This window comes from Solanum tuberosum, unplaced genomic scaffold (assembly GCF_000226075.1).
Source record: "Solanum tuberosum cultivar DM 1-3 516 R44 unplaced genomic scaffold, SolTub_3.0 scf00032, whole genome shotgun sequence".
Classification (NCBI taxonomy): domain Eukaryota; kingdom Viridiplantae; phylum Streptophyta; class Magnoliopsida; order Solanales; family Solanaceae; genus Solanum; species Solanum tuberosum.
This window is the reverse complement of record NW_006238958.1, coordinates 2,033,556-2,057,574: the sequence shown is the minus strand read 5'-3', so window position 1 is coordinate 2,057,574 and position 24,019 is coordinate 2,033,556. Positions and strand designations below refer to the sequence as shown.

Here is a 24,019-nt window from a genome sequence, read left to right as displayed (position 1 = left end):
CGAAAAGTAAAGGGTGCATCTGTAGATTTGTTAAACTTTAGGGAAGGTATTTCTAACATCATAAAACTATATGGGAGGAAATAGTAATTTATCCAAAATACATACATATATATATATACCAAAACAATTTGGAATAAAAAATAAAAATCCTTAAACCCTACTGTACTGATTGCTGGCTTTTAGCTGATGGGCTGCTAGGGTTTATTGTTAGAAGAAAAATTGATTGCTGTTTGCTCAATCGTAGAGAAGATGGGAGGTGCTCGAGCTCAAGTAAACAAAGCTCACAAAACTCGATTTGCTTCAAAGTCATCTCGCAATGTTCATAAAGTTTCTTCAAAAGGTTCAATTTTTTTCCCTATTAATTGTGTTATTTTGCTTAATTTGGGTATTGATTGTCTTTTTGGTTTCGTTTAGACAAGAGTAGAATTGCGAAACCTGATCGCAATCTCACTAAGGGAGCTCGGGCAGCTCGGCTTCAGCGTAATAAGATGGTAAACTTTTGTTATCTTTTTTTTTTTTTTAGGTTAGCTGACTTTGAACTAGTTTGGGATTGGTATTTGGATTATAGAAGTTAGAAAAATTATTGCTTTCTGGGTTATTGAGTTATCGTGTAGTGTGGTATGTGGATAAGGTGGGATATCCCAGGATTGAGATTGGGATTAATCCTGGTTATGAAGTGGGATAAATTAGTCCAGTATTTGTGATCGCACGACTATAATCCCAGGATAATTTTGTCAGTGAACCAAACTACTCCTTATTGTTATATGCTAAAAAAATGCAATTTTGTAGATGAGGGAGCAGAAAAGAGATGCTCTTTTGAAAGAGAAAAGAGCTTCATCTGGATCAAATAGTCCGCCCAGAGTTATTGTAAGTATTGTTCTTTGTTTTTATTGTTTCTTTCTTCATTTTTGGATTCCTATCTAATGATCCCGGACGTAATCTTGGACGTGAAGAATAAAATAAGAAAGGTTTTTTCTTTGCTTGATTTTCAAATTTTCTTAGGATTTGGTCTATTTCCATACATTTAACTAAGAATAAGTACAAATAATTTCGAAATTTGAAAACAATAAATAAAAATCAAGTCATCAATGTAAAGATTTTTTTGTCTTGTTGAGTCAAAAAATTTAATTAGTAATCTTGATTTGGTGTTAAAACAGTTATCGTAAGTAATCTACTCCATGATCAACTGGAGTAAAGGAGAAGGAAGATATCTGTTATCACTTATCAGTGTTTTCTAACAATTTTTTATGTAACAGGTTCTGTTTGGTCTATCCAGATCAGTTGACCTTAGTGCGCTTGAACAAGATCTCCTGAAGCTATTGTCCGCAGATGGAACTGGTGTTGTGTATCCAGCAGTTGCTTCCTCAGAATATAAGTTGAGAGCAACGGTAGGAAGTACATTGTGGGAACTCCCTTTATCAATTAAGTACTATACTTGCATTCTTGAATTGGTCTCAGGTTCTAATTTTGGTGAAAGTATCATATTATGAGCAAACAGAAACAGAGGCTTTTGCATCTCTGCAAACATAGTTTTGTCAAGTACAATCAATAAATCAATAATGTTTAGAGGACTCATATGCCTTAACCTTGGTAATCAACTGACCTCAGACACTTAATCATCTTCAGGATGGTGGAGTAATATGTCCGATTTTTCTTTCAATAAGTAAAACACATCACTGAATAGTATTAAGAAGATTTTGAAATATGTACACAGTTCGAAAAGCACAATCTCAGTTTCTTTTCTAACCTATAATAGAACTTCAGCAAGATAGGGGAGTCATTTATGGGACTATAAACTTTAACAGTACATTATAGGATAGGAGGAGGTTTGACTGCACTTAAGAGGATGCTAGGGTTCAGGTATGTGTCTGCCATACCAAAATGCCAGAGAAAAAACATAATTACTCTTATGATTTTTTCATATCACAATTTTTTTGGTGTCAAATCTGATGCCAGAAGCAGCATACGATAAATTGTTTGTCAGTTATTGATAGTTGAGTAGTTTTCCTTGCTTTGACTTGTATGTTCTTCACAGAAAGTTCTGCAGAAGTTTAACAGTAAGTTATTTTGTCTAGGTTTTAAAAGCACCTCATGGTGATCTCTTGGCATGTATGGAGATGGCCAAGGTATGATAGATGCCCTGAAGTATTTCCAGGTTTTTGTTGCTCTTACGTTCTTTGTATCAAGGATGATTTAGTTAGAAGCTTTGGCATTTGCAGGTTGCTGATCTGATTGCTTTTGTCACATCTGCAAGTTCCTCTAATGAAGAAGATTGTTATATAGATGCATTTGGATCTCACTGCCTTTCGATATTTAGAGCTCTTGGTCTTCCTAGTACTGCAGTACTGATTCGTGTAAGAATTAAGGATACTTCTCTGAGAGAAAGTGCTTTTGTCATATTCTTGGGAATGGTTTGGTAAATAATTAAGGAGTTGACACTTGAATAAGTTTTCTTCTGTGTTTTAGGATCTACCCAGTGAGTTAAAAAAGAAAAATGATTCAAAGAAGGTGTGTACATCTAGCCTGTCTTCTGAATTTCCCGAGGATTGCAAGTTCTATCCAGCAGATACAAAGGATGATTTGCATAAGGTAATGATTTGGAGATTGTGTTTTATTGCTTACAACAGCTGCATGTTAGATGTCTTCTGATATATTTCTATCATAGTCTATTAACCTATGAAATCATTGTTTGTTCTTTTGGGTCATTTTTTTGTTGTTTGTAGTTTTTGTGGCTTTTTAAGGAGCAAAGGTTCTCAGTACCACATTGGCGTAATCAGCGGCCATATCTAATGGCTCAAAAGGTATTGACCACCTTCCATTTTCCCACTTCCTTGACATATTTTATCTCCTTTGAGGCTCCTGACTGGTAAAATTTTCTTTTAGCTTTTTTAGATGAAATATATTCACCCAGGAAAAAAAGGAGCAAAACCAATTATTCCCCAACGTTTACATCGTTAAATCAGTCTTGAATTTGGTCGTTATTTATGTATGTTAATCTTGAATGAATTTTCTCCAATATTGTTTGACTGTGAATGTTTCAAAGCAGTAGAGGGGATATATGTGATCCATATAGTTGACCCCAACTAATTTGAGATTGAAGTGTAGTTATTGGTTGGTATTTTATCTGTTTTCACAATTTCTTTTTAAAAGTTGTTATCCAATTCAACAATTTAGCACCTGCTTTCCTGAATTTCAGATAATGTGTATGCTGTCCCTCCTAATACATTTTTCTACAGAATATAACAGTGATTGCTTGTCTATTTTTTTTTAACCATTATGTGGAATTTTAGTTGTTTTGGTGACTCTTATGGAAGTAATGTATTTTGTATCGGTTCATTCATTATTCACAGTTAGGCAGACATTTCTTGACAATCTTCTGAATGGGCCTAAATAAAGCGGCATGGATACAACAGATTCATATAGCCAATTCTGACTAGTTTGGGATTGAGGCAGGGGCGTATCTAGAGGGGGTGCTGTGGGTTCACGTGAACCCATGCTCCCCTCTCTAGATCATATATAGTAGTGTTATATTTTTTTTAAAATATTTAAATATAGATGTGTGAACCACATTCAAAGTATCACATAGTAATACGATGATTATTGGGTGCACCTCTCTAATTGAGGATAGAAACTTAAATCTTTTATCATTCTTGTCTTTTTGAGTAACACCTCTCCAAGTGGTTATCGGTTACACTTTTGACATTTCAACTAATTTTTCTTTTGTTTTTTTCCTTTAATCTTTCAAAATTTTCAAGTGTGTTACATTGAAAATTCCTAAAATTTTAGCAATGTAAATTTTTTATAAAATTAAATCAAATGTGTCTTTTAAAATTTAAAACTAGTAGTATTATATATTTTGGACCTATAATTTTAAAAATTTAATGGTTCATATTAAGAACCTAAAAGTCAAATCGATCAAATTTATATTTAAGATACATTTTTCCATAATCGTGCACCCATCTTGTCGAAATCCTGGATACGCCTCTGGATTGAGGGGTAGTTGATTAATTGTAAGCCAGCATTTCTTCATGCCTAGGGCCCTAGACCATGATTTTGACTACCCAATAACTAAAATGTCTAGGCCATAATTTTGTGTACTCAACTTCAATTTCAATGCAGGTGACTCTGAATTTATTTTGTTCTCAACTATGGTTTTGGGCCTCTGTAATTCTGCAGATAAGGTTGTTAGTTTATGAGTCAGGATTAATTTCTTTCTTGGCGTTTTGTTTTTCAGGTCGACGTGGTAGCTGATAATTCCATTCCTGGAAAATGTACACTCCTCCTCTCTGGTTATATTCGTGCTCGTAGCCTGTCGGTGAATCAGCTGGTAATTGTTTTGCTTCAGCATATAGCTTTGAGATATTAATGAATTGTCCTTGACGGTAGATGCTCTTGGATCAGGTTCACATAACAGGTGCTGGAGATTTTCAGTTATCCAAGATCGAACTTCTCAAGGATCCATGTTCCCTGAATGTGAGAAAAGGAGGAGACTTAATGGAGTCTGACATGAATGAGGCACAGGTGCACTTATATTTTGTTTACGTAAAGAGAAACTCTTTGTGGTATTGCAGAAATTATTTGATAAAGATAAAATTTAAACTGTAAAATTGTGATTTCCAATTGAATCTACTCATGCTTGAATTTCTTTGGGTTTATTTCTTGTCTCACCATTCTTCCCTTTCTTTGGACCTAGAGGCAACATTTTGGCAGACGCCAAAATACAATTTATTAATGAACTTGATCAGCTTTGTCCTTCCACTGGTTAGCTATGCTCCTCGTAAAAGGCATTTTGCTCATGAAGTCCAACATTTCAAAGTTGTACATTGCAAATTGCATATTGAAATACATAGAGGTTCAAATGCTCAAGTTACCATAAGTGTAGTTATAAACTTGTACTAAAATAAAGGGATACCTATGACATTGTAGCTATGTGCTCCTCGTGCAGCTGTCATCTTTCTTCCCCCTTTTCTGGATGATGCATTTTTCAAAAAACCCAACCCCTCTCCTTGAGTGATGCAACATGATATGCAATCATCTATTCTCCCCTGGGCCTGCTGTAGTACATTGCATGGTTCCTTTAACAGAATACTTTTTGTTTTCCCTCTTCTCATCCCAGCTACGTCTTCTAATGTATTTCAGGTCATCAGTTGCTTGACTCCTGACCCTATGAAGCAAGAGCCTTTACTTGTTGAGAATGTCCCTGATCCATTGGCTGGGGAACAGGTATAACTCTGATCTTGGCACAATTTTATTGTTCATTCTATGAAAGCAGGAGTGGACAAAGTTCATATATGAAATGCACGTGTTATATCATTTTACCTTGTGCAATTCTTTTGTAACTACTGAACTTTTGGTTCATGATGAGATGCACTTGTTTCATAATTGTACCTACTTGTGCCATTCTTCTTTAAGCGTTTGTAATTTGTACAAATATTTGATGTCTATTTGGTCTTAATCAGACATGGCCTACTGAGGCCGAAATGGCTGAAGCAGAAAGAAATCAAGAGGAAAGAAAGCTGAAAAGGAAAACTCTTCCAAAGGGCACTTCTGAATATCAGGTTCATTTTCTGTCGATAGTTTCCCAAACATGTATGTATTTTTTATTGTAACCCGGGCATATTGGTTTATACCAGAACTAATTAGCTGATTTGCAGGCTGCTTGGATTGTAGAAGATTCAGATGCTGATGTTTCTGAGAGCGAGAATGAAGAAGATGATGGTATGGTGCTAGACGAAGGGGAAAATGCCTTTAATAGCCAAGGACGTAAGGATGAGTTTGAACTCGATGATGACCAGGCTTCTCTAGCACTCGTATCAGATGAAGAAACTGAGACTCATTCCATGATGATGGTGGGTGTACTTATTTATCAGCATAGACAGGACTATATGTTTTCATTTATGGCCTTGTAGCATTTTAGTAAGTAAAGCTGATAGAGTAATCCGGATGATGAAAAAAGGAAGAGAAAATACAGGTTATGTTACCTTCTAAAAAAAACAAAAAGAAAATACAGGTTGTTAACTAAATATCTCAAGGAGAACAGAATTGCAAAGAAGCTAATGGTGGTAATTTCCATGAATCATAAATATGTTACCTTTTCTTGGCGATCAAGCCTACCATTTTAACTTTAAGGGGTAGGCAGCCTCATGGTCTTTCTGTAGTTGCTTTTGAGGGGGCAACAAAATATGTAGAATTTACACAACAAAATGTGGATTGAAATATTTGTTTACAATTATTTTTTAGTCCGATGTATTTATTTCATCTTTTTATACATTGTTTACTGCGGTTGTACTCGTAGCTGATTTTGAATGCTAACTGTTTGGCTTATGAATATAAAAAGCATTTGGGCTCTCTGAGCAATATTAATATACATAAGCAGTTTAATCACAAATATCCCTCCCTAAGTGTGTTTTGTAAGTTGAATGCTGGATTGTGTATTGTGTAGGATGGTGAGAATCTGACTAGGGAGCAAATGGAAGAAGAGATGAGAAAAATTAAAGAAGCACATGCTGAGGATGAAGGTACTTATTTAAATTTCCGCTGCTTAGCAGCTTCCTACGTTTTTGTTTTTCTGAGAATTTTCTTTGAAGTCCTTGTTGCGGCTTTTTCCTACAGAATTCCCTGATGAAGTGGATACTCCATTGGATGTCCCTGCTAGGAAGCGTTTCGCCAAGTACAGAGGGCTCAAATCTTTCAGAACTTCCTCCTGGGACCCGAAAGTAACTTCTTCTGTTAACTCAATAATTTGTGTCTAGAAAAATATCTGGACGTGATCTAATTGCATTAAATCTTGGATGGGATTTGCAGGAATCTCTACCTCAAGAGTATGCTAGAATATTTGCATTTGACAATTTTAATAGGACTCAAAAGCATGTACTGTCTAGAGCCCGAGAGATGGAACAGAACATTGATGAATGTATACCAGCTGGTTCATATGCAAGGCTCCATATCCGGGAAGTTCCAATTGGTGTGGCAAACAAGTTAAATCTTGTAACGAAGACAATGCCTGTGACCCTGTGTGGTCTGATGCAGCATGAGTCTAAAATTTCTGTCCTTCACTTCAGGTACCTCGTCTTTGTTATATGCTTTTGTAATAATTCCCCCCTTATTTTCTTTCCCTAGTCGTTCTATGTGTAATTGTTTGAGGACTCAAGTAATTTTCTTTTTGCAGCTTAAAAAAGCATGACAGTTACACTGCTCCAATAAAAGCTAAAGAAGAGATGATATTCAATCTTGGCTTTCGCCAGTTTGTTGCAAGGTGCTTTTCATCCGTGTAATAAATTTTGTAGCCTTTTGCCAGGTCAAGTTACTAATGTTCATTGACTTCTTTCTGCCCCCTCCCCCCCTGATTGCAGGCCGATATTTTCTTCAGATAGTTTTAACGCTGATAAGCAAAAAATGGAGAGATTTCTCCATCCCGGGCGTTTTTCAGTAGCTTCAGTATATGCTCCTATTTCATTTCCTCCCCTTCCTTTAATTGCCCTGAAGATTAAAGACGATGCAACTCCTGCCACTGTTGCTGCCATTGGCTCTTTGAGAAGTATTGACCCAGATAGGGTTATTCTAAAGAAAATTATTTTAACCGGGTAAGATTCCTCTGACATTTTTAAGGGGGAGCTTGGATATTCTATTCCTTTGCTTTTGTGGGAGGGGTCTGATTTCTGAGACTGACAGCATAATGAAGTATCGCTACTTTAGGTTGGATTGATTGAATCAGCTTCTCTACCTATAACACTTGCTATAGTTGTGATTACATTTCTATTTTAGGTTTTTCACTGTTCTGTTGTTTCTCGGCTTTCATTTGTTTACAGCGGTAGAGATGTTTAGATGATTATTTCTGGAACTTTTTGTTCTGAACAACTTAGACTCTGTTTTTTTTCAAATTTGGTTTATAGACTGAACCTACTAAGTGCCACAATATAGACCCGTTATGCTTTTTTACTAGGCATAACATGACATTTAATCTGTGAACCAAAAAATCTTGTCAATTGTGTATTCGAGCTGGGATCCTGGAAAAGTTAAGTGGAGTATCATTCTAGTTATTCATACTTGCATGGTAGAGAACTTTTTCGAGGATCATATAATTTGCAATATTTTATTTTAGAATTTGAGGGTTTTGTTAGTCCTTAAAATGCAAAAACTGATTGTAGAGAGAGCTAGTAGGTTATATTGTTAAGTTAACCTTTTGTTCACAAGATATGTCATCTATGTTGCAGTTACCCTCAACGAGTATCAAAACAGAAAGCGACAGTAAGATACATGTTTCATAACCCAGAGGATGTCAGATGGTTCAAGGTATGCAAACAATTGACTTTTCTATTTTCTTCTTTGTCATGCTATTCACTTTTAACATATTTCCTGGACCTTTTGTAGCCTGTTGAAGTTTGGTCAAAGTGTGGTCGTCGTGGTCGCATCAAGGAACCTGTTGGTACACATGGTATGTCTGAAATTTGACTTGAAGTCTTCGAGCTATATGCAGAAATTGTCCATTCTTCTTCTAGCCAAACATCTCCCCTCCTCCCCTCATAAAGAGGAAATAAAGCTTGTCCAGATGTTAGAATTTTCCAGTGTTGTGCGCATTAGTGCGTGGTGTTATTTGATTAATCATGCATAAGGTTGTCATTTTCCCCTTATTATGTAGCCTGTGGCCAAGGAAGCCTATCGTGAGCATACATTTTCTCTGTTCACTATGCATATAATTTAAATCTACTAGAAAAACAAAAAGCTCTGCATGTTCTTGGGTTCTTTGAGCACTCGACTATCTACAGCTTGTAGGTCAGCAAGCATGATCATTTCATTGCCCTTCTACTATTTGTGGGTGCCCGAACATTTTGACCCTTTCTAGATGAATACCTGCCGTCGCATGCTCTACTAACTGGCACAAGTACAATTGTTTTTGAGTCTGTTGTAGGATGTATTATGTCTTTTCGATGTACCTTGTCATGTATTTAACTTGTACGTGTAGCAGCAGGCAATTTGCCTCATTTCCAGACTAATCCCACCTTTTGTAGACGGTTGCCTGTAGTAGTTATCTTTTAGCTGACTTGACAACGTAAATAATCTTGCATTGGTAGTGTATAAACGTTCAACTATTTTTGCGCAGGGGCAATGAAATGCATCTTGAATGGAGTTCTCCAACAGCATGACACGTTATGCATGAGTTTGTTTAAACGCACATACCCCAGGTGGCCGGAAAAGTGGTTCCCGATGACAGATGCTTAAGACAAAGGTCAAGTGGAGGCTGTGGTCTATGTTTTCTCCCCAAGTGTGAAGGGGGGAAGAAATCATATTTGCTGCACATGGGAATGAAGCTCTGGTTCAGAATGAGTTACTATTCAAGTTTTTTGTGGGGGGAAGTTTTTCACTTTGTTTCCTGTTCTTTCTCCCCAAAGGTTTCATCAGAAACCAGTTTATAGTGTATAATATATGGTAGCTCATTTTTTGGTGCCACAACACAATCTTGTATCACTTATATATTAGTTCCAAATCGCACACATGTTTTTTTTTTTTTTTTGAATCCTTATCAAGTTTTATACCATTTTTGATTATGCTATTTTACTGTATTTTCTCTATAGTTCATTCTTAGACACTGAGAAAAAGTATATGCATGGTGATATTCTAAATAGTTAAATTAATGGTGTGATTATTTAGCTTTGTCTATATTACAATTATAAAGTGAAGTCATAGTGAACAATTATTTATTTTCATTGCAATAGTAGACAATATCAAGGAAACAGATAATACCAAACATTGGATACTTTTTAAAGATAAAAACGTTGAAGTACAGTATGAACTCATACGCACAAGGACACATTACTGAAATCCAAAAATTGTCTTGAGTTTTTCCTTTGTTGGTTCTTTCAAAAGTTGTTAAATTGATAAGAATCAAAGATATTTAGAAAAAGTAAAGGGACATAAAAGAGAATTGGTAAAGTCTACATTCTTGATCTTATAATATTATGAAGTTTTAAACTTTAATTATTAGAAGGTTGAATACATTTTGAGATGATTCGAGTTTTGAAGAGGAGAGCAGATGTACTAGTGATGATGTGTGAGAGGTTGGCTATAACATGAAATAGAAGAGGTACACCGAAGAAGAGCTGGGGAAGACAATTAGACACGATACAACATAATTTCAGCTTACTAAGGACTACGACCGTAGATAAGAAAATATGAAGGTCGAGGATTAAGGTAAAAGGTTAGCAGGTAGCCGAAGTATTGTCGCATTTTATATGAAGAGGCAGGGGCTAGACTTATCTCCTCTCCTCCTTATTAATATTAGTATTTCGTGGTGTAGTTTATTCTCCGATTTGTACTATTGTCTAATGCTTTATTTGTGTTATGTCTTGCTATTTTGCTGTCATATTTTATCTTGCATTCGTGCTTCAATAAAAAAAAATTGTATAACAGATTTATCGTAAACAACTTCTTTACCTATAAAAGCCTGAGCTTATATTCTACTCTCGGAACATCACTTATGAGATTACCAGAATACACTTTGATTCTGTGGGCCGAAGCCCAATAATGTGAGCACAGAATGAAAAGCCCATTACTACTATTAACCGGGGTAGAAACCAGCTTCTATTCCGATTCGCAGAGAAAGCAAAAAACCAGAGTCGCCGGAAACACTGTCCTCGCCGGCGGGCCTAGCTGTACTCGCAGTGGTCGGACTGGGTAGAATTTCCGGACTAGCCGTTCTGGAAAATTTCTTCGTGCTGCTAATAGTATGAACTATTCGAACCGAAAATTTTAAGTTATTTCACAGGAAGCATTGAGAAGATGCCTAAACTTATGTAAGTACATTTCCTATATAATGTGAAACTCACTCAATTGATTGCACGTCTCTCGGATACATCACTTTTTTATATGTATTCTTACCAGATCGAAGGTTCGTGCCAGTTCGATAGTGCAGAGATTTTCAAAATTAACTGCTATTCGAAATGTAAGTAATGTCTTACTCAGAAGGAAAATTATGGCATAAAATTGATTTTTTTTCCGTTAAAGTTGATTTTTTTGCTTGAAAGTTAGTTTTGCTACAGTTTGTTGAATTAGATGAAGCACGGAATTCTGTTTAAGAGAGTTTTACTTTGTAGGGAGGAAAGGAAGTTGGAGACTACAGCCAAGCTATGAGAACTTTTACTACCTCAAATGGTATGAATCATCAACTTGTTAATATTTGTGTATGTGAATATCCATATTTATTTGGTACACGGGATTGGTGTATCTATGTAGACATGCAAAGAGGATATGTTTAGGAATCGCTATATTAGCTTGCATAACTAGTCTGCAAACTAAACTGTCCCTTAATACTGTAAGTTGTTTTTCTTATTAGATGTCGTACTTAAATGTTAATTTGGTTAGGTCAAATAGGAAATGAATATTGAGGAGGAAAGAGTTAATCTTTTGGTGTTTAGGGCATGTGGCGGAGCCGGTTTCAAGATCAGGGCAAAAACAAATTGTTGATGCACTTGTCTTGGGAGAGAGAAGAAGAGCTGTTAGTCTCCTGTATGAGTTTAGCCTTGGAAACAACAAATTGAGTGCTGATGATTTTGCTTCTATACTGCAAAGTTGTGCAAGACTGCCTGATCCATTAGTAAGTATTCAAACAGAAGTCCATTTTCTTTCTTTTCATATGACATGTAACTTTGTGCCAGAGAAAAGTTCTATGATGATCACATATTGCAAATTAATTGCCACTGATTGTTAAATGGTCAATCAACTATACCATAGTCCATATATATTAGATACTCAAAGAGTCATTGGCACATTCAGTGCCAACTAGTCTCGTACATTTACTAAGAACAAATGAGCTGACTTTCTGAAATGTCATTATTGCATGTATTTTTGTCTCCATCTGAATGATAACTTGAAGTTTGGCGTTCTTCTTCTTTTTCCCCGGATGTAGTTTGTGATGGAGACTTGGAAGATCATGGAGGAGAAGGAAATCAACATTAGTGACAAGTGCTATTCTCTTGCCGTACGAGCACTCTGTAAAGGGGGTTACTTAAAGGAGGTATTAGAATCCTGGTTTGATTTCCAGATTAGAATAGAGTGGCAGCTAGAAGAACTTATAGAATAACTGTTAAATTTCAAGTCTCAATGATATTCTTTTTACTTGTCAGAAAGATGAATGTTCATGAGTTGCCAAACCTTTGATTGGACAACTAACATCTATGTGCTTGATGTTAATACTAAAACAAGAGGATATTGTTATTTGTTGCAAGGTATAGTTGACTTATCACATGGTTGGTTAGGTGACTTCTTGTTGATTTTTTTGGAAGTCCAAAACACATCCTGTCGAATGATTAACTACCCATTGTACTACTTGCATCATTATTGAGAAACAATAATTGCCTTTTCCTTGTCGTCTGTCATTTAATGTTTTTCTTTCTTTATTTTCATTCAGGCGCTCAGTTTGATGAGTATCATGGGAGAAAACACAAATTGTTATTCTATGTTGCCTATTTATAACAACTTCCTAGCTGCTTGTTATGAAACACAAACAGTAGATTATGCTAATGAATGTATGGATTTGATGGAGCATCAGATGGTGGGAAAGAATGAGATAACATATGCTCAGCTTCTCAAGGTGTGTCTAGAGATCTTTGAACAGAAATGTTATCATCTTGTAGTTAAAGTTTAAATGCTTAATTTTTCTTCAGTTGTCGTTCTTATTATATTCCCAAGAACAATTTTTGGTGATTTCATGCTAATTCTGGTGATAGCACTGATCATCATTCTGGTGATTTGCTGCTTCTTTTCTACCTGTAACACCTAAAAACCATAGAACTTTAGGTAACAAATTTTGTTTATATTAACCAGTCCCTGTTAAAGAAATCTATTAATCCAATTCTCCACCTATGTAGTCACAGGTAGATCAACAATCCATGCTGTGATGTAAAACCAAGTATTCACGGTTAGTTAAAAGGTGGCACTTCCAGTAGGTTTCATTCCTCCAAGTGATTTTCTGCTGTCTAACAGAAATATAATGTGATAGCTGGTTGTGAAGCCTGAAATTATATGATATGCAGTATAGTTGCTTCTTGTTTAGCATTGGTTGGTTAACTTAAAACCTTCTCCTGCAATTATTGTTTGGATAATATTACTTTACTTTCTGGTATATTGCCTTCACTAATTCTTAGGATCTATTTTCTGTTAAATGTTATATCTTGTTCTTGAGAAGTGCATTGGAGACCATTTTTCTATTGTCTCAACAAAAAGTGAAATGAGAACTTATGCAATCAGACTTTTCCTCCACCAGGGGATAAGGCAAATAAACTATTTACCTCCTTTAATCAGCTCCCCCCGCTTCATTCCTAACCAAATTAGCTAGTACGCACTATTCAATCAATTATTTTTGTTTCATTTTGTGCTAAATATGTTTTCAAATGTTGAATATTGTTCTGAAGACAGCAGTTTAATGGTTTGTCCGGCTAAATGCTGTTCTAAGCTCATTGTTTCAGCTTGCAGTTTTGCAGCAAAACCTGTCTGCTGTCCATGAAATCTGGAAGGAATGTAGTAAATTTTACAGTCTCAGTCTTCTCTCTCTGAGGAAGTTTATATGGTCCTTCACGGAGCTGAGAGATCTGACTTCAGCCCACACAGCCTTACAGCACATGGTGAGATTGGCTTTTAGGGAAAACTCTTACATTAGTAGAACTGCTGAGGGAAGGTTTTGTGATTTAAGATTGGATATTCCAGCACCTTCCTCTGGCAATTGGAGTTCCATCGATGTATCTCTCGACACCGTGGGTAGCAGCAATTTTGATATGGAAAGACAAAGTCTTGGCAGTATGGAAACCAACACAGCAAGAAAAACATTAAGTGCATCTGTTATGAAGCTTTTGAGGTGGTCCTTCAATGATGTTATGCATGCTTGTGCACAAGTTCAAAATTGTGATTTGGCTGAACAGTTGATGTTACAGGTATTACTACAATATCCAGTTGCTATGATGTCTCCATCTGGTTAATGTTAGAAATTTTATGCAGGATCGGAAGGACATCCTTAGATCCATATGGCTAGGCACATATCATTGTTTAACATAAAAATATGCCAATAGCAATTGTCTCAATTTCATAAGGGAATTTCCTGTCTGTTTGTCACTAAGCTATCTCTTTTCTTTAGATGCAAACTCTTGGTTTGCAACCATCAGGGAGTACATACGATGGCTTCATTAGGGCAATTGCTACCACAAGAGGCTTTAGTGATGGAGTGGAAGTGGTAAAATATTCTTAGTTTCTTGGGACCTTTTTTTTCTTCCAAGAGTAGTACTTGCTTTTGGATTTCTCACTTTCACATTATGTAATTTGTGTAATTTTGCAGCTAAAGGTTATGCAAGAGAAAAATATTAAGCCTCATGATTCAACTCTTGCTGTTTTAGCAGTCATGTGCGGCAGAGAGTTGGAACTCAATCTGGCAGAGGCTTTCTTGGATGAGATGTCCAAAATCCATAATCCTCATCCTTATAATGCTTTCCTTGAAGCATGTGATGTTCTGGTAAGACAGTACGTAACTATTTTGAAGGAAACAATATAATTGAAAACATGTGATCATCACTGGTCCCATACTTAGATCAGTACAATAAGAATTGGCGAGGGTTTAACTGTCAGTTATGTAGGTTTCCTGGATGGTTCAATAAGCCAATCAGCTCGTCCAAATTTTTCTTTTTTTCTTGCAAGTCAAAACTATCCTTCTAAGCATATTCTTGCTTCTTTAGATCTTGATATTACCGCCATATATCTTGCTCTCTCATGAGTAATGTTGTAAGGAATATGAGATTTTTGAGCTAGCTCTCATCAAAAGAGTTTTACGAGTTAAGCTAAAAAGTTGCAACTACCCTCCGACTTAATCATTTTAGGATTCAAATATGGATAACACCCTCTTGTTGTAACTAGGCCAAGATATATTGCTATATTATCATTTAACTTCTGCAATATTCATCATCGTTGTTTTTGCAGCGTCTCTCGATAGAATTGCACATTTTGTCAATTGTATTAGACTGATGTGTCCAGTTTGTGATTCTTGTACAAATTAATATTGTAGGATCGGCCTGAACGAGCAGTCCAGATATTGGCTAAGATGAAAAGGTTGAATCTTCAGCCAAATATCAGGACATATGAGTTGCTATTCTCACTGTTTGGTAATGTGAATGCACCTTATGAAGAGGGCAACATGCTGTCACAAGTGGATGTTGCTAAAAGGATAAATACTATAGAAACGGACATGATGAAGAATGGCATTCAGCACAGTCATTTGTCGTTGAGGAATGTGGTAATGACTTCTCAACTAAGACAAATTTAGATATCGATTTATTTGACTACTATTTTACTTCCTAAGCGAAGTAGAGATGATGATCAGCCCAATATCTGCACCACTAATTGAATGTGTGATGTCTTTAGAAAGATGGTCATTTAAGAATCTTTTAGTTAACTTTGATGGTGAAATCTTTACAATGATTAAAAGAGATACTAACGAATGTATCATTTTTGGTGATGGTGCATAACTTTACGTATTCATCCTACCTTTGTGATTCCTAAGTTCATAAACAGGCTGCAACTGGACATTGCCTTTATTAACATGAGGACACTAGCAGATATTTCTCTGTATGTATTAAAATGATCCACAGCATACTTGTGAACTTCACTCCATATGACTTGAAGTCTTCCTGGTATATCAAACAAGTTGTTTCATGGTTAACCTGTCTGGAAGTGTTGAATGTTGTAAGTAGTTTCATGACTTGTCTGTCTGGAAGTGTTGAATGTTGTAAGTCGTTTCTTGGTTTATCTGTCTGGAATGTTGTAGTCTTTCTTATGCATGCTTCGTGACTCTTATTGGTGGAGGCTACTATTGAGGAAGCAACAAGAGAAAAATGAACTTCTGCCTCCATCATGAACCAGGTTTTGGATGTATATTTCCTTACAGATAGCATATTGGACAGGAGCAACTACTCCTGGTTGCTGTTATGTACACCCTTTGAATTATCATAGCAAAATAATTTGCAAGGAAAGATACACTTTGGGTCTCTTTGCTAAAACAAATGTTGTCTGATGACTAAATTTAGTATGGTCTGAGACTCTGAGTCACCGAAGTTTAAATATTGGAGATGTAATAGTTTATTCAAGCTAATGTCTACTATGCTAATAGCTTTTTATTTTTATGGCATTCTCAAATATTGTACATGTTTGTGTTTAAATATCTTTTCGATATGGTAAGCCTCACCCTCCTCCAAATCCATCTACACAGGAGACTAACAGTGTTTTTTTCACACTTTGCTCTCTTGGTGACTAGAAACCCCTCAACCTCATGGTTAAGATGGAAGACCCTTACCACTAGGCTATCCGACTTTCCACCATTTAGAAATTAGTTTATCATTTATTGAAACATGTGATGTAACATCTTAATATTTCACCATTTTCAGATTCAGTAATAAGTAAATGTCTTCTCACTTAAGATTTGTAAAGCATTTTAAGTGCCACTTAATGTTTGAAGTAGTTTCTCTTTCCCTTATCAACACATCTAATGTCTGAAATTCAGTTTAAATCCCGAAGTGTTTCATCAATCAGCTCCTTAGGTTGCAATTCTTTTTTCTTTTACTGCAGATTCTCTACAATTTTGTGTCCCAATAGTTAAGTGGCCTTAAGGGCCAGTTATAATATCGATGCAATGCTTCAGTATAATATCCATGTCTTTTACTCTTCTTTCTTTTCCAGTTGAAAGCGCTTGGAACAGAAGGGATGGTAAAGGAGCTGATTCAATATTTACGTGCTGCAGAGAATCGGTTTTCTCGTTACGACACTTATATGATAACACCTGTCTATAATACAGTTTTACACTCCCTTGTTGAGGCTAAAGAGGTAATCAACCTAGGGTTCTACTATATAAGATCCATTTCATAGTTATATTGTCTTCTGTCTGAGTTTATTTTTTTCTTTTCAGAGTCGAATGGCAACACAGATATTCAAGTCAATGGTGTCTTCTGGAGTTCCACCTGATGCTGCAACGTATAATATCATGATTGATGGGTGTAGCATTGTTGGATGTTTCAGATCTGCACTTGCCCTGATCTCTATGATGTTCCGCAGTGGTTTCAATCCTCAAGCAGTGACTTTAACTGGCCTGTTAAAGGTATTCGTCTAGCCTTGTTTAGCTATTCTCACTAATCTGTGGAAGCTGGATCATTAGAAAAATAAAAAGTTAACTTGCACAAACTTAAGCCTAACCAAGCCTTCTTTATTTGGTTAAAAGGGCTTTTCATGAAGTTGACAGTATGTCTTTTCTATCACCTATTCTGCTAACTTATAACCATTTAGAAACTTTGCCAAGAAAATCAGTCAAATGATTTACTAAACCTTGAAACCCAAAATCACCACAACTAGTTGTGCTGCAACAGTTTGGTTTGGATGATACTTCATTGAGCTGGAAGGGGCTTTCTTTGGATGAAAATATTGTCCATTGGTTGGGTTTAGAATGCCTTGCCACAACTATCACTTATATTACCTTCAGTGGTACCGTGGATTTTAACTGTTGGTGAATAAAAAGTGTTGTCTTTCTTCAGGTGAATGTACTACAAGAACTGATAGATGGCTTATCCTAATTTCATGGAAGCGTAGTTATTGTTCACCAATTTATCCTCCCCACCCCTCTCCTCTATGACTATATAGATATGCAAATGGTACCCACAGATGTTCCAACTGAAACTGAGTTTTTTTCTGCTTAGATATTGTTGAGATCTGAGGACTTTGATGGAGCATTAGAATTGTTGAATCAAGGTATTTCAGAAGGGATCCAGCTTGATGTACTTCTATATAACACCATTTTTCAAGTGGCAGCTGAGAAGGTAATTAACAAATAATTCAACCATCAAGGTATTGTAACATTATTAACAAAATTTTGCTAGAACAAAAAATGTAACGGAATAACTATGAGCTAAACTGTGGAGAAGACAGAAGAATTGACGTATTTCCTAGTCAATATTCTCAAAATGGAAGTCGATGTTTGCCGACTTTAGAATGGGAAACACTGATTAAAACTCTCAAAGTTCATGATTAAATTAGCAAAAAGACCCTTGGCTTTTGTTTGCATTTTTTTTATAACCGAGAAATCCGTCTGTGACCCTCCCTTTGGACCAATCACAGCCTTCTAAACTCGGTGGATAATGGGCCCGCCCCTCTACCCTTCTCCACTTAAATACCAGGCTTCACTTTGCATGGTGTGGGGCTTGAACAACTTTTGTTTGCATTTGCTTCCCTTTTTGCTGATAATTTCTGTTAGATCTTCCAGAAGAGTGCTGGACACTTTCTAAGAAATGTTAATCATAGATGGCAATGGGAAGGAGGATTCTGGGGAGTTGGGGGTGGGGGGAGGGGGAGAAGAAACTTGCTTGACGGTTAGCGGGAGTGGAAAAGAATGTTAGGTTTACTGGAAATCCTCATAGAGGAGTTAGCTTAAACTTTTAAAGAGTTGGCAGTGGGGAACCTGAAGTACTAAATGATACAAAAGCCCACTTTACCCTGTTATGCAGTTTCAACTGTAGGGTACTAGAAAAGTGGACAACTTCTTGAATAACCCAAAGAGGAAAAACGGAGAATTGTGTGAACCCATCCACTTCTCAAGTTAAATGAAAAAGTAAAGCTGTATTGATTACCTTTTAGTGCTTGAAGAAATCAGTACTCTTTCTAACTAGGTCATGAAATTGTTTTTTCCAGGGAAGAATAGATGTCATCGAGCTCATTGTGGAGCATATGCACCTCCAAGGAGTTCTGCCAGACCCATCAACTTGCAGTCATGTTTTCGCTGCATATGTAGACCATGGATTCTATAACACTGCTATGGAAGCTTTGCAAGTTTTGAGTGTGCGAATGATTGCTGGGGTTGACAAAGATACAGATGAAAAACGAACTGAACTTGAAAATCTAATTCTTGGTGAAGACTCGGAAGATGAGCCCCAGATTCTTGAGACTTTTAAAGACTCAAAAGAATATCTTACTGTTGCCTTACTGCAACTAAGATGGTGTGCCATACTTGGATATCCAGTATCTTGGTCACCTTCGGACAGTCAATGGGCTAGGAGACTTTCAAGTAATCTTGCTTCAACAAACGGTCTTCTATGAAGGTTTCATGGTTCCACATAGGTGGGCTCTTTTGATCTCGCAAATCACCTGGTATGTCAATTATCAGTTCTGATACGCTAACTCGTGATATATTAATGATCGGAATGGGTTAATGAGGAAGCATATGGTCCTCATTTCAATACCAGGTGTGTCATAGGGAGTCAAGTCAGAATCTTCCCAAGTATGAAATCCTGGCAATTTTGCAGGTTATGCCTTGCTGATTGTACAGCAATAGCAGCTAAAGGTTTCAGCAGAAAAAATAGTGAGAAAATTCTGATTGCAAAATAATCTAGTTTTAGTAGGATCTGACTGATCCATTCATTTTGTTGTACCAACAGGTAGTGTACATTATTGTTGAACAGCCAATAATGCCTCATTGTAGTTGCTTGCCAAAAAATGATAAGTCTTTTTATGCCAAAATGTATTAATTATTTGTCAGTTCCACATTTGCTCATATGAATTAGTTACTCAAAGAAGATACAAGGGTGTAATTCAAAGTGTGCGAACAACAACATACTCAATGTAATTCCATAAGTGGGATCTAATGAAAGTAGTGTGCACGCAAACCTTACTCCTACTAGGTAGAGACTCTTGTCTAAAATATACTTCATAGTTGATTTAAATGTCTCCTACAGTTGACACTTTACTGAAGTTGAAGGGTGACACAAGATCCGGCCTTTCGATTTCAACTCCCCAAGTAAAAGGTCTAAACGCCTTGATCAGAAGTTGAAAACTAAATCAAATCTGAAATGTGAAATGATATTGGAGATCTAAGCCACAAAATTTCTCTTTCCCGTAAACAGAGAGGTACATTTTAGAGGGCAAGGAATCAAATTAACTCACATAAGTTACATTGTGCATCGATTTATAGTACAGTTCCTTTGTATGAGCGTTTTAATGATGCTCCCAACCCGAGAATAATAGGGGGAGCGGGGCTGGGAGTGAGTGAAGAAAATGCACTAAAACCAATTTCCACTGTTGTCCTCCCAGATAGTCGTACAAACTTGATAAAATTTTACCATTGACCATGTAAAGCTCATGAAAAATGTATGTTGCTTCAACTTTTTTATGCTTGCTATAGATACACTTTCCAGAGGTGCTTAAATATTATCACCAGGAGGCAGCTCAGCCAGCTTTGGAGAAGTGCCTAGCACCCGTTCCATATCAAAGCGAACTTCAATATTCCGTATGCTATAACCAACCACCATGAGCCAATAAAGCAGTTTGGCAAGTTCTGGGGCACTTGTCTCTGTTACACTAGTCTGCATTCCATATGAAAGAAAAAGATGAGCATACAACAAACTGTTATTTCTACATTTGCACACACTTAGGTTTTGCAGGCTTTGCTATCTAATTATTAGAAACATAATTAATACGTTTGTCTTACTTCACAAAGCTTTAAAGAGAATCTTTGTTAATTAGGTTTTGACACTTCTTTGTAGGATCCCATGATTTATAAGTCTCAATAGTTGATAACTAATCTGCTTTGGTCAAAATAGGCACAAGGGGAGAGAAGTTTTGAACACACCCTTCATAATAGAAGATCTGAGGACACACAAGTTAATCATATTGATTGAAGTGAAAACTAAATATTTATGTTTGATAAGGGTGATATTTCAACATCCTTTACATGTACACAAGCCATGCGTGCCTGAAAGATTTTAGAATCTTAACAGAAATGAATCATGACATGACCAGTGTAACTGATATTTCTTTTATAAAAGTGAAAGAAGCAGTATCACAAATACATACACCATTTAATAAGTTCCTATAAAAATGTTATACCTTCATTTGACTAGGATCTGAAACAGCTAAGAGACGCTTAATGAAAGAATTCATGGCGAGCACTACATCTTCTCCAGCTGTACTGGTTAGCTCCTGCAAAATCTCAGTATAGAATAAAAATGAATAACCTTCTCCATTAAGAATTAACAATTTATATAAATAAATAAGCACACACTCAATTACTAGGTTGTATCTTGTCTGTCCATGCAGTAAAAGATTTGTGAAATAGGTATTCCTTGTCTATAGTAGTCATGTAAAATCAGAATAACCAATTCAAAAAGAAACACCATTTAAGCAATAACTACTTACGCTAAAGCATCGTGGAATTTACAAATACCCTCCCACCTACATTAAATCATCCTAGAATGTTCAAATACCCTCCCCCAATTCAAGTAGCAAGCATGCTGACCTTGATATTTTGAGGCTCAAGAGTCTTTAGATATTCCAACAGCTCATTATAACCATTACCAGATTTCCTTTCCATTTGACGATTCAATTCCTCCACTTCTGCTTCAAGTAACTCGATATACCTCAACGCGTCTATTTTTTCAGGACCTGTAACATTATTCCACCTTATGACTTCTCCGGTCACCTTTTTCTGGGTACCAGATGCATAATCTGGTGAATCCTGAACAGTCAAAAGAGTGATAGTTACTCGTCAGAAATATTAACTTTGTGAGAACAGGGATTCAAGTAGAAGTTCTAACAATGGCAGAATGAGCTTCACATATCAAGCAAAGGGTACGTATCTTCAGATGAACCAAAACTAAAAAGAGGGGAAGAAAAGAAAGCAGTATGATTGTCTTCTTAAAAATAGGGATTTGTGCAATCGATACTTGAAGAAAAACATGATAGCAATTGTAAGAAGTCATGAATGTAAAATCACCAATAAGACCAAGATCTCATTGAAAACAAGTCGATAGTATGATATAATAATGCCCAGGAACTATAGCTTCAACAGCATTTGTTTTAAGCAACTCTGCAAGTAGCAACCACTCTCTGAAGGATTTAAAGGTCCCGAAAATAAGGTGAAAGACTGAAAGGGAAGCCTGGTTAAAGGACATGAGAAGAGTGGAAGTTGATTCTAAAACATATTCAATACCCAAAAAATTATTTCTTGACTTGATTGGTTTGAATTTAGAACAAAATAAAAAAGGAACAAGGATTGTAACACTCTATCTTCTATCAGCATAAAGGAAAAAAAGAGATAAATACAATAAATAAGCAAAACATAGATGCAGGGACAAACTGAAAGCCTCTTATGAATAGGTTTGAAAGCGAAAAAGCTAATAACCTTTTCCCTGTAATTCAGTCACAATTCTATTAGTGAAATTGTGATCTTTAAACTCAAAAGAATTTGCTTTTCCAAAACTTTTATGGAAAAGAAAGAGAGAAACCAGAAATAGTTTTACGAACAGATTGATATCATTTACCCTTCCATCTCTTGCATTAGACACAGCAAGTTGCCTACCTAAACTAAGACAATGGATGATCTGTAGAGAGAAATGTCTTTAAACATTCATTTGCCTGTTTTGTCTTTTTACAATTTAGTGTTAAATGTCTTTTATCCTCCAAGTGATGCTAAGAAGTTTCTACTCGATGAAAAGGCACGAGCAACTCCAAAACAACCAAGGCAGGTTGACTATAACTATCTAAACTGAAAATGATACATAAATTGGCGTAAAAAGAGTAATTCATCTAGTCCCAGAAAATGACAACAAAATCAATTAGTAGGAAATAGCACACAATAGAAAGAACTTACCTTTTCTTCCTGTGCTTCAGGAAGGGCAGCCTGTTCCAGACTTTGTTGCAATTCTAACCGAAATTGAGCATTCCTAAACATATATCCAGTCATCAACACACTATACATAAGCTGAGCAAGATTTTCAGCGACCTAAGCGAAAGTCAACATCACCCAAAATCATCATCAGCTCCAGTGATGACATATACGTCCTTATTCAAAGAATGTCTCATCTCATATATCACAGCTTGCAAGCATTGAGATCATAGCCACTTACCGTGGTTACAGTAATGGCAAAAAATTGTGGAGGTAATGTTCCAATCATATTTGTCACTGTTTGGCGCATTGCCTCAACTACCTACCACAGATATAAATGATCAGGATATGCTTACATTAGTACCTTGAATTTCAAAGGAATTTCAAGTTGTCTAAGCTGTTTCAGTTACATGCACTAAGCAACAAAAAGAACAACTATGCTTCAATCTCAAATTAGTCAAGTTCCTCTACAACCATTCCGCTCTATTTGCGCCAATTGTGTCTGCTTTATCAAGCAAAAAAATACCCAAAAAAACACAAACTTCTTCGAAGTACGAAACTTGATTGCTAATACCTGTTGTGGTGCTTTTTTCACAAACAACTCCATGAATTCCGGTTGTACATTTTGCACATAATCCAGTAGAATTTCCCTTCTGCTTTTGTGCTGCAATAACATTTACTAAAATTGAAATCTTTCTACCTGCTCTCCAGTACTTTGTCACAATATTGAACTAACATTTCAAAATTTTATATTAACGGTAGATGAAGTACAACAATACAAACACTGAAAAAACTGAGTACCATAGAGCCATTTGGAGGTTTGGTATCATTTTCGTTGTTATTTTGCGGTGAATCCATAGATTGAGCTCTCAAAGTGAATTTTTGTTTGCGAAATGTTTTCTTCTGAAAGCTAATCAGAGAACAAAGCCGTCGACTTCCGGCAGATGACGAAGACGAAGAACCATATGACTGTAACAGAAACGTTGGTTTCAACGTCAGCGAGGACATTATCAATTGTTTCTTTTGGATTATTTTACGTGAATTTTGTTCTCTTCCTCGCTAAAACCCTATTATCTCCATTAACGATAACACACGAAAAGCTTATTGGAAGGAGAAATGAATGGAAGCGTCACTGTGAGTCAGTGAGTGATGATTCTGGGCCTTTCGGGTCCTCCAGGTAGTCTTCTGAGTTATGCTGGGCCCAACAATCAGATCCACTAGAAATGTGAGACTTTGGGCTTTTAATCCATTCTGGAAAAAAATTCAAGAGCTGGTCCAAGAAGTCGTTTGGTACGCAGGATGAGATAAATATGAGATAATAATTCCATCATTTTAGTATAAATGGTGGGA

At 36.2% G+C, this 24,019-nt stretch overlaps 3 protein-coding genes across 5 annotated transcripts; 2 read left to right on the top strand and 1 right to left on the bottom strand.

Annotated features, from left to right (window-relative positions):
• The first annotated feature begins 140 nt into the window (after positions 1 to 140).
• On the top strand, positions 141 to 9,560 carry LOC102594288 (pre-rRNA-processing protein TSR1 homolog). The gene is made up of 21 exons (XM_006342059.2): positions 141 to 340; positions 415 to 491; positions 790 to 867; positions 1,257 to 1,388; positions 2,076 to 2,126; positions 2,220 to 2,354; positions 2,467 to 2,589; positions 2,724 to 2,801; positions 4,235 to 4,327; positions 4,402 to 4,521; positions 5,140 to 5,223; positions 5,460 to 5,558; positions 5,655 to 5,849; positions 6,443 to 6,518; positions 6,613 to 6,716; positions 6,805 to 7,061; positions 7,169 to 7,255; positions 7,353 to 7,583; positions 8,214 to 8,292; positions 8,371 to 8,434; positions 9,101 to 9,560. The coding sequence occupies exons 1-21, from the start codon at positions 250 to 252 to the stop codon at positions 9,217 to 9,219; spliced, it is 2,373 nt and encodes a 790-aa protein (XP_006342121.1). The 5' UTR covers positions 141 to 249; the 3' UTR covers positions 9,220 to 9,560.
• A 1,008-nt stretch (positions 9,561 to 10,568) lies between these two features.
• Positions 10,569 to 19,551, top strand: LOC102593541 (pentatricopeptide repeat-containing protein At1g76280). 3 transcript variants are annotated; one of them, XM_006342056.2, is made up of 14 exons: positions 10,569 to 10,790; positions 10,879 to 10,939; positions 11,091 to 11,148; positions 11,412 to 11,590; positions 11,903 to 12,010; positions 12,404 to 12,586; positions 13,461 to 13,922; positions 14,123 to 14,218; positions 14,321 to 14,494; positions 15,041 to 15,268; positions 16,708 to 16,851; positions 16,934 to 17,122; positions 17,715 to 17,834; positions 18,703 to 19,551. In XM_006342056.2, exons 1-14 carry the CDS (start codon positions 10,777 to 10,779, stop codon positions 19,105 to 19,107), a joined length of 2,421 nt encoding a protein of 806 aa, XP_006342118.1. In that variant the 5' UTR covers positions 10,569 to 10,776; the 3' UTR covers positions 19,108 to 19,551. The 3 variants fall into 3 exon arrangements, with proteins under 3 accessions (XP_006342118.1, XP_006342119.1, XP_006342120.1); XM_006342057.2 differs by lacking the exon at positions 11,903 to 12,010; XM_006342058.2 differs by lacking the exons at positions 10,569 to 10,790; positions 10,879 to 10,939; positions 11,091 to 11,148; positions 11,412 to 11,590 and adding an exon at positions 12,120 to 12,221 and having other exon boundaries at positions 11,926 to 12,010.
• Positions 19,552 to 19,869: 318 nt separating this feature from the next.
• On the bottom strand, positions 19,870 to 23,817 carry LOC102593202 (uncharacterized). The gene is made up of 7 exons (XM_006342055.2): positions 23,471 to 23,817; positions 23,244 to 23,333; positions 22,911 to 22,991; positions 22,655 to 22,786; positions 21,302 to 21,520; positions 20,893 to 20,985; positions 19,870 to 20,369 (listed from the first exon to the last, which is right to left on the bottom strand). Exons 1-7 carry the CDS (start codon positions 23,675 to 23,677, stop codon positions 20,208 to 20,210), a joined length of 984 nt encoding a protein of 327 aa, XP_006342117.1. The 5' UTR covers positions 23,678 to 23,817; the 3' UTR covers positions 19,870 to 20,207.
• Positions 23,818 to 24,019: the final 202 nt, after the last annotated feature.

Coding starts and splice junctions, on each gene's coding strand:
- LOC102594288 (XM_006342059.2), top strand. CDS start 250: ATGGGAGGTGCTCGAGCTCAAGTAAACAAAGCTCACAAAACTCGATTT. Junction 4,522..5,139: donor CTGACATGAATGAGGCACAG/GTGCACTTATAT, acceptor AATGTATTTCAG/GTCATCAGTTGCTTGACTCC. Junction 7,062..7,168: donor ATTTCTGTCCTTCACTTCAG/GTACCTCGTCTT, acceptor TTCTTTTTGCAG/CTTAAAAAAGCATGACAGTT.
- LOC102593541 (XM_006342056.2), top strand. Junction 12,011..12,403: donor AAGGGGGTTACTTAAAGGAG/GTATTAGAATCC, acceptor ATTTTCATTCAG/GCGCTCAGTTTGATGAGTAT. Junction 13,923..14,122: donor CTGAACAGTTGATGTTACAG/GTATTACTACAA, acceptor TCTTTTCTTTAG/ATGCAAACTCTTGGTTTGCA.
- LOC102593202 (XM_006342055.2), bottom strand. CDS start 23,677: ATGTCCTCGCTGACGTTGAAACCAACGTTTCTGTTACAGTCATATGGT. Junction 22,992..23,243: donor TGAAAAAAGCACCACAACAG/GTATTAGCAATC, acceptor TATCTGTGGTAG/GTAGTTGAGGCAATGCGCCA. Junction 21,521..22,654: donor CTGAAGCACAGGAAGAAAAG/GTAAGTTCTTTC, acceptor TTGACTGTTCAG/GATTCACCAGATTATGCATC.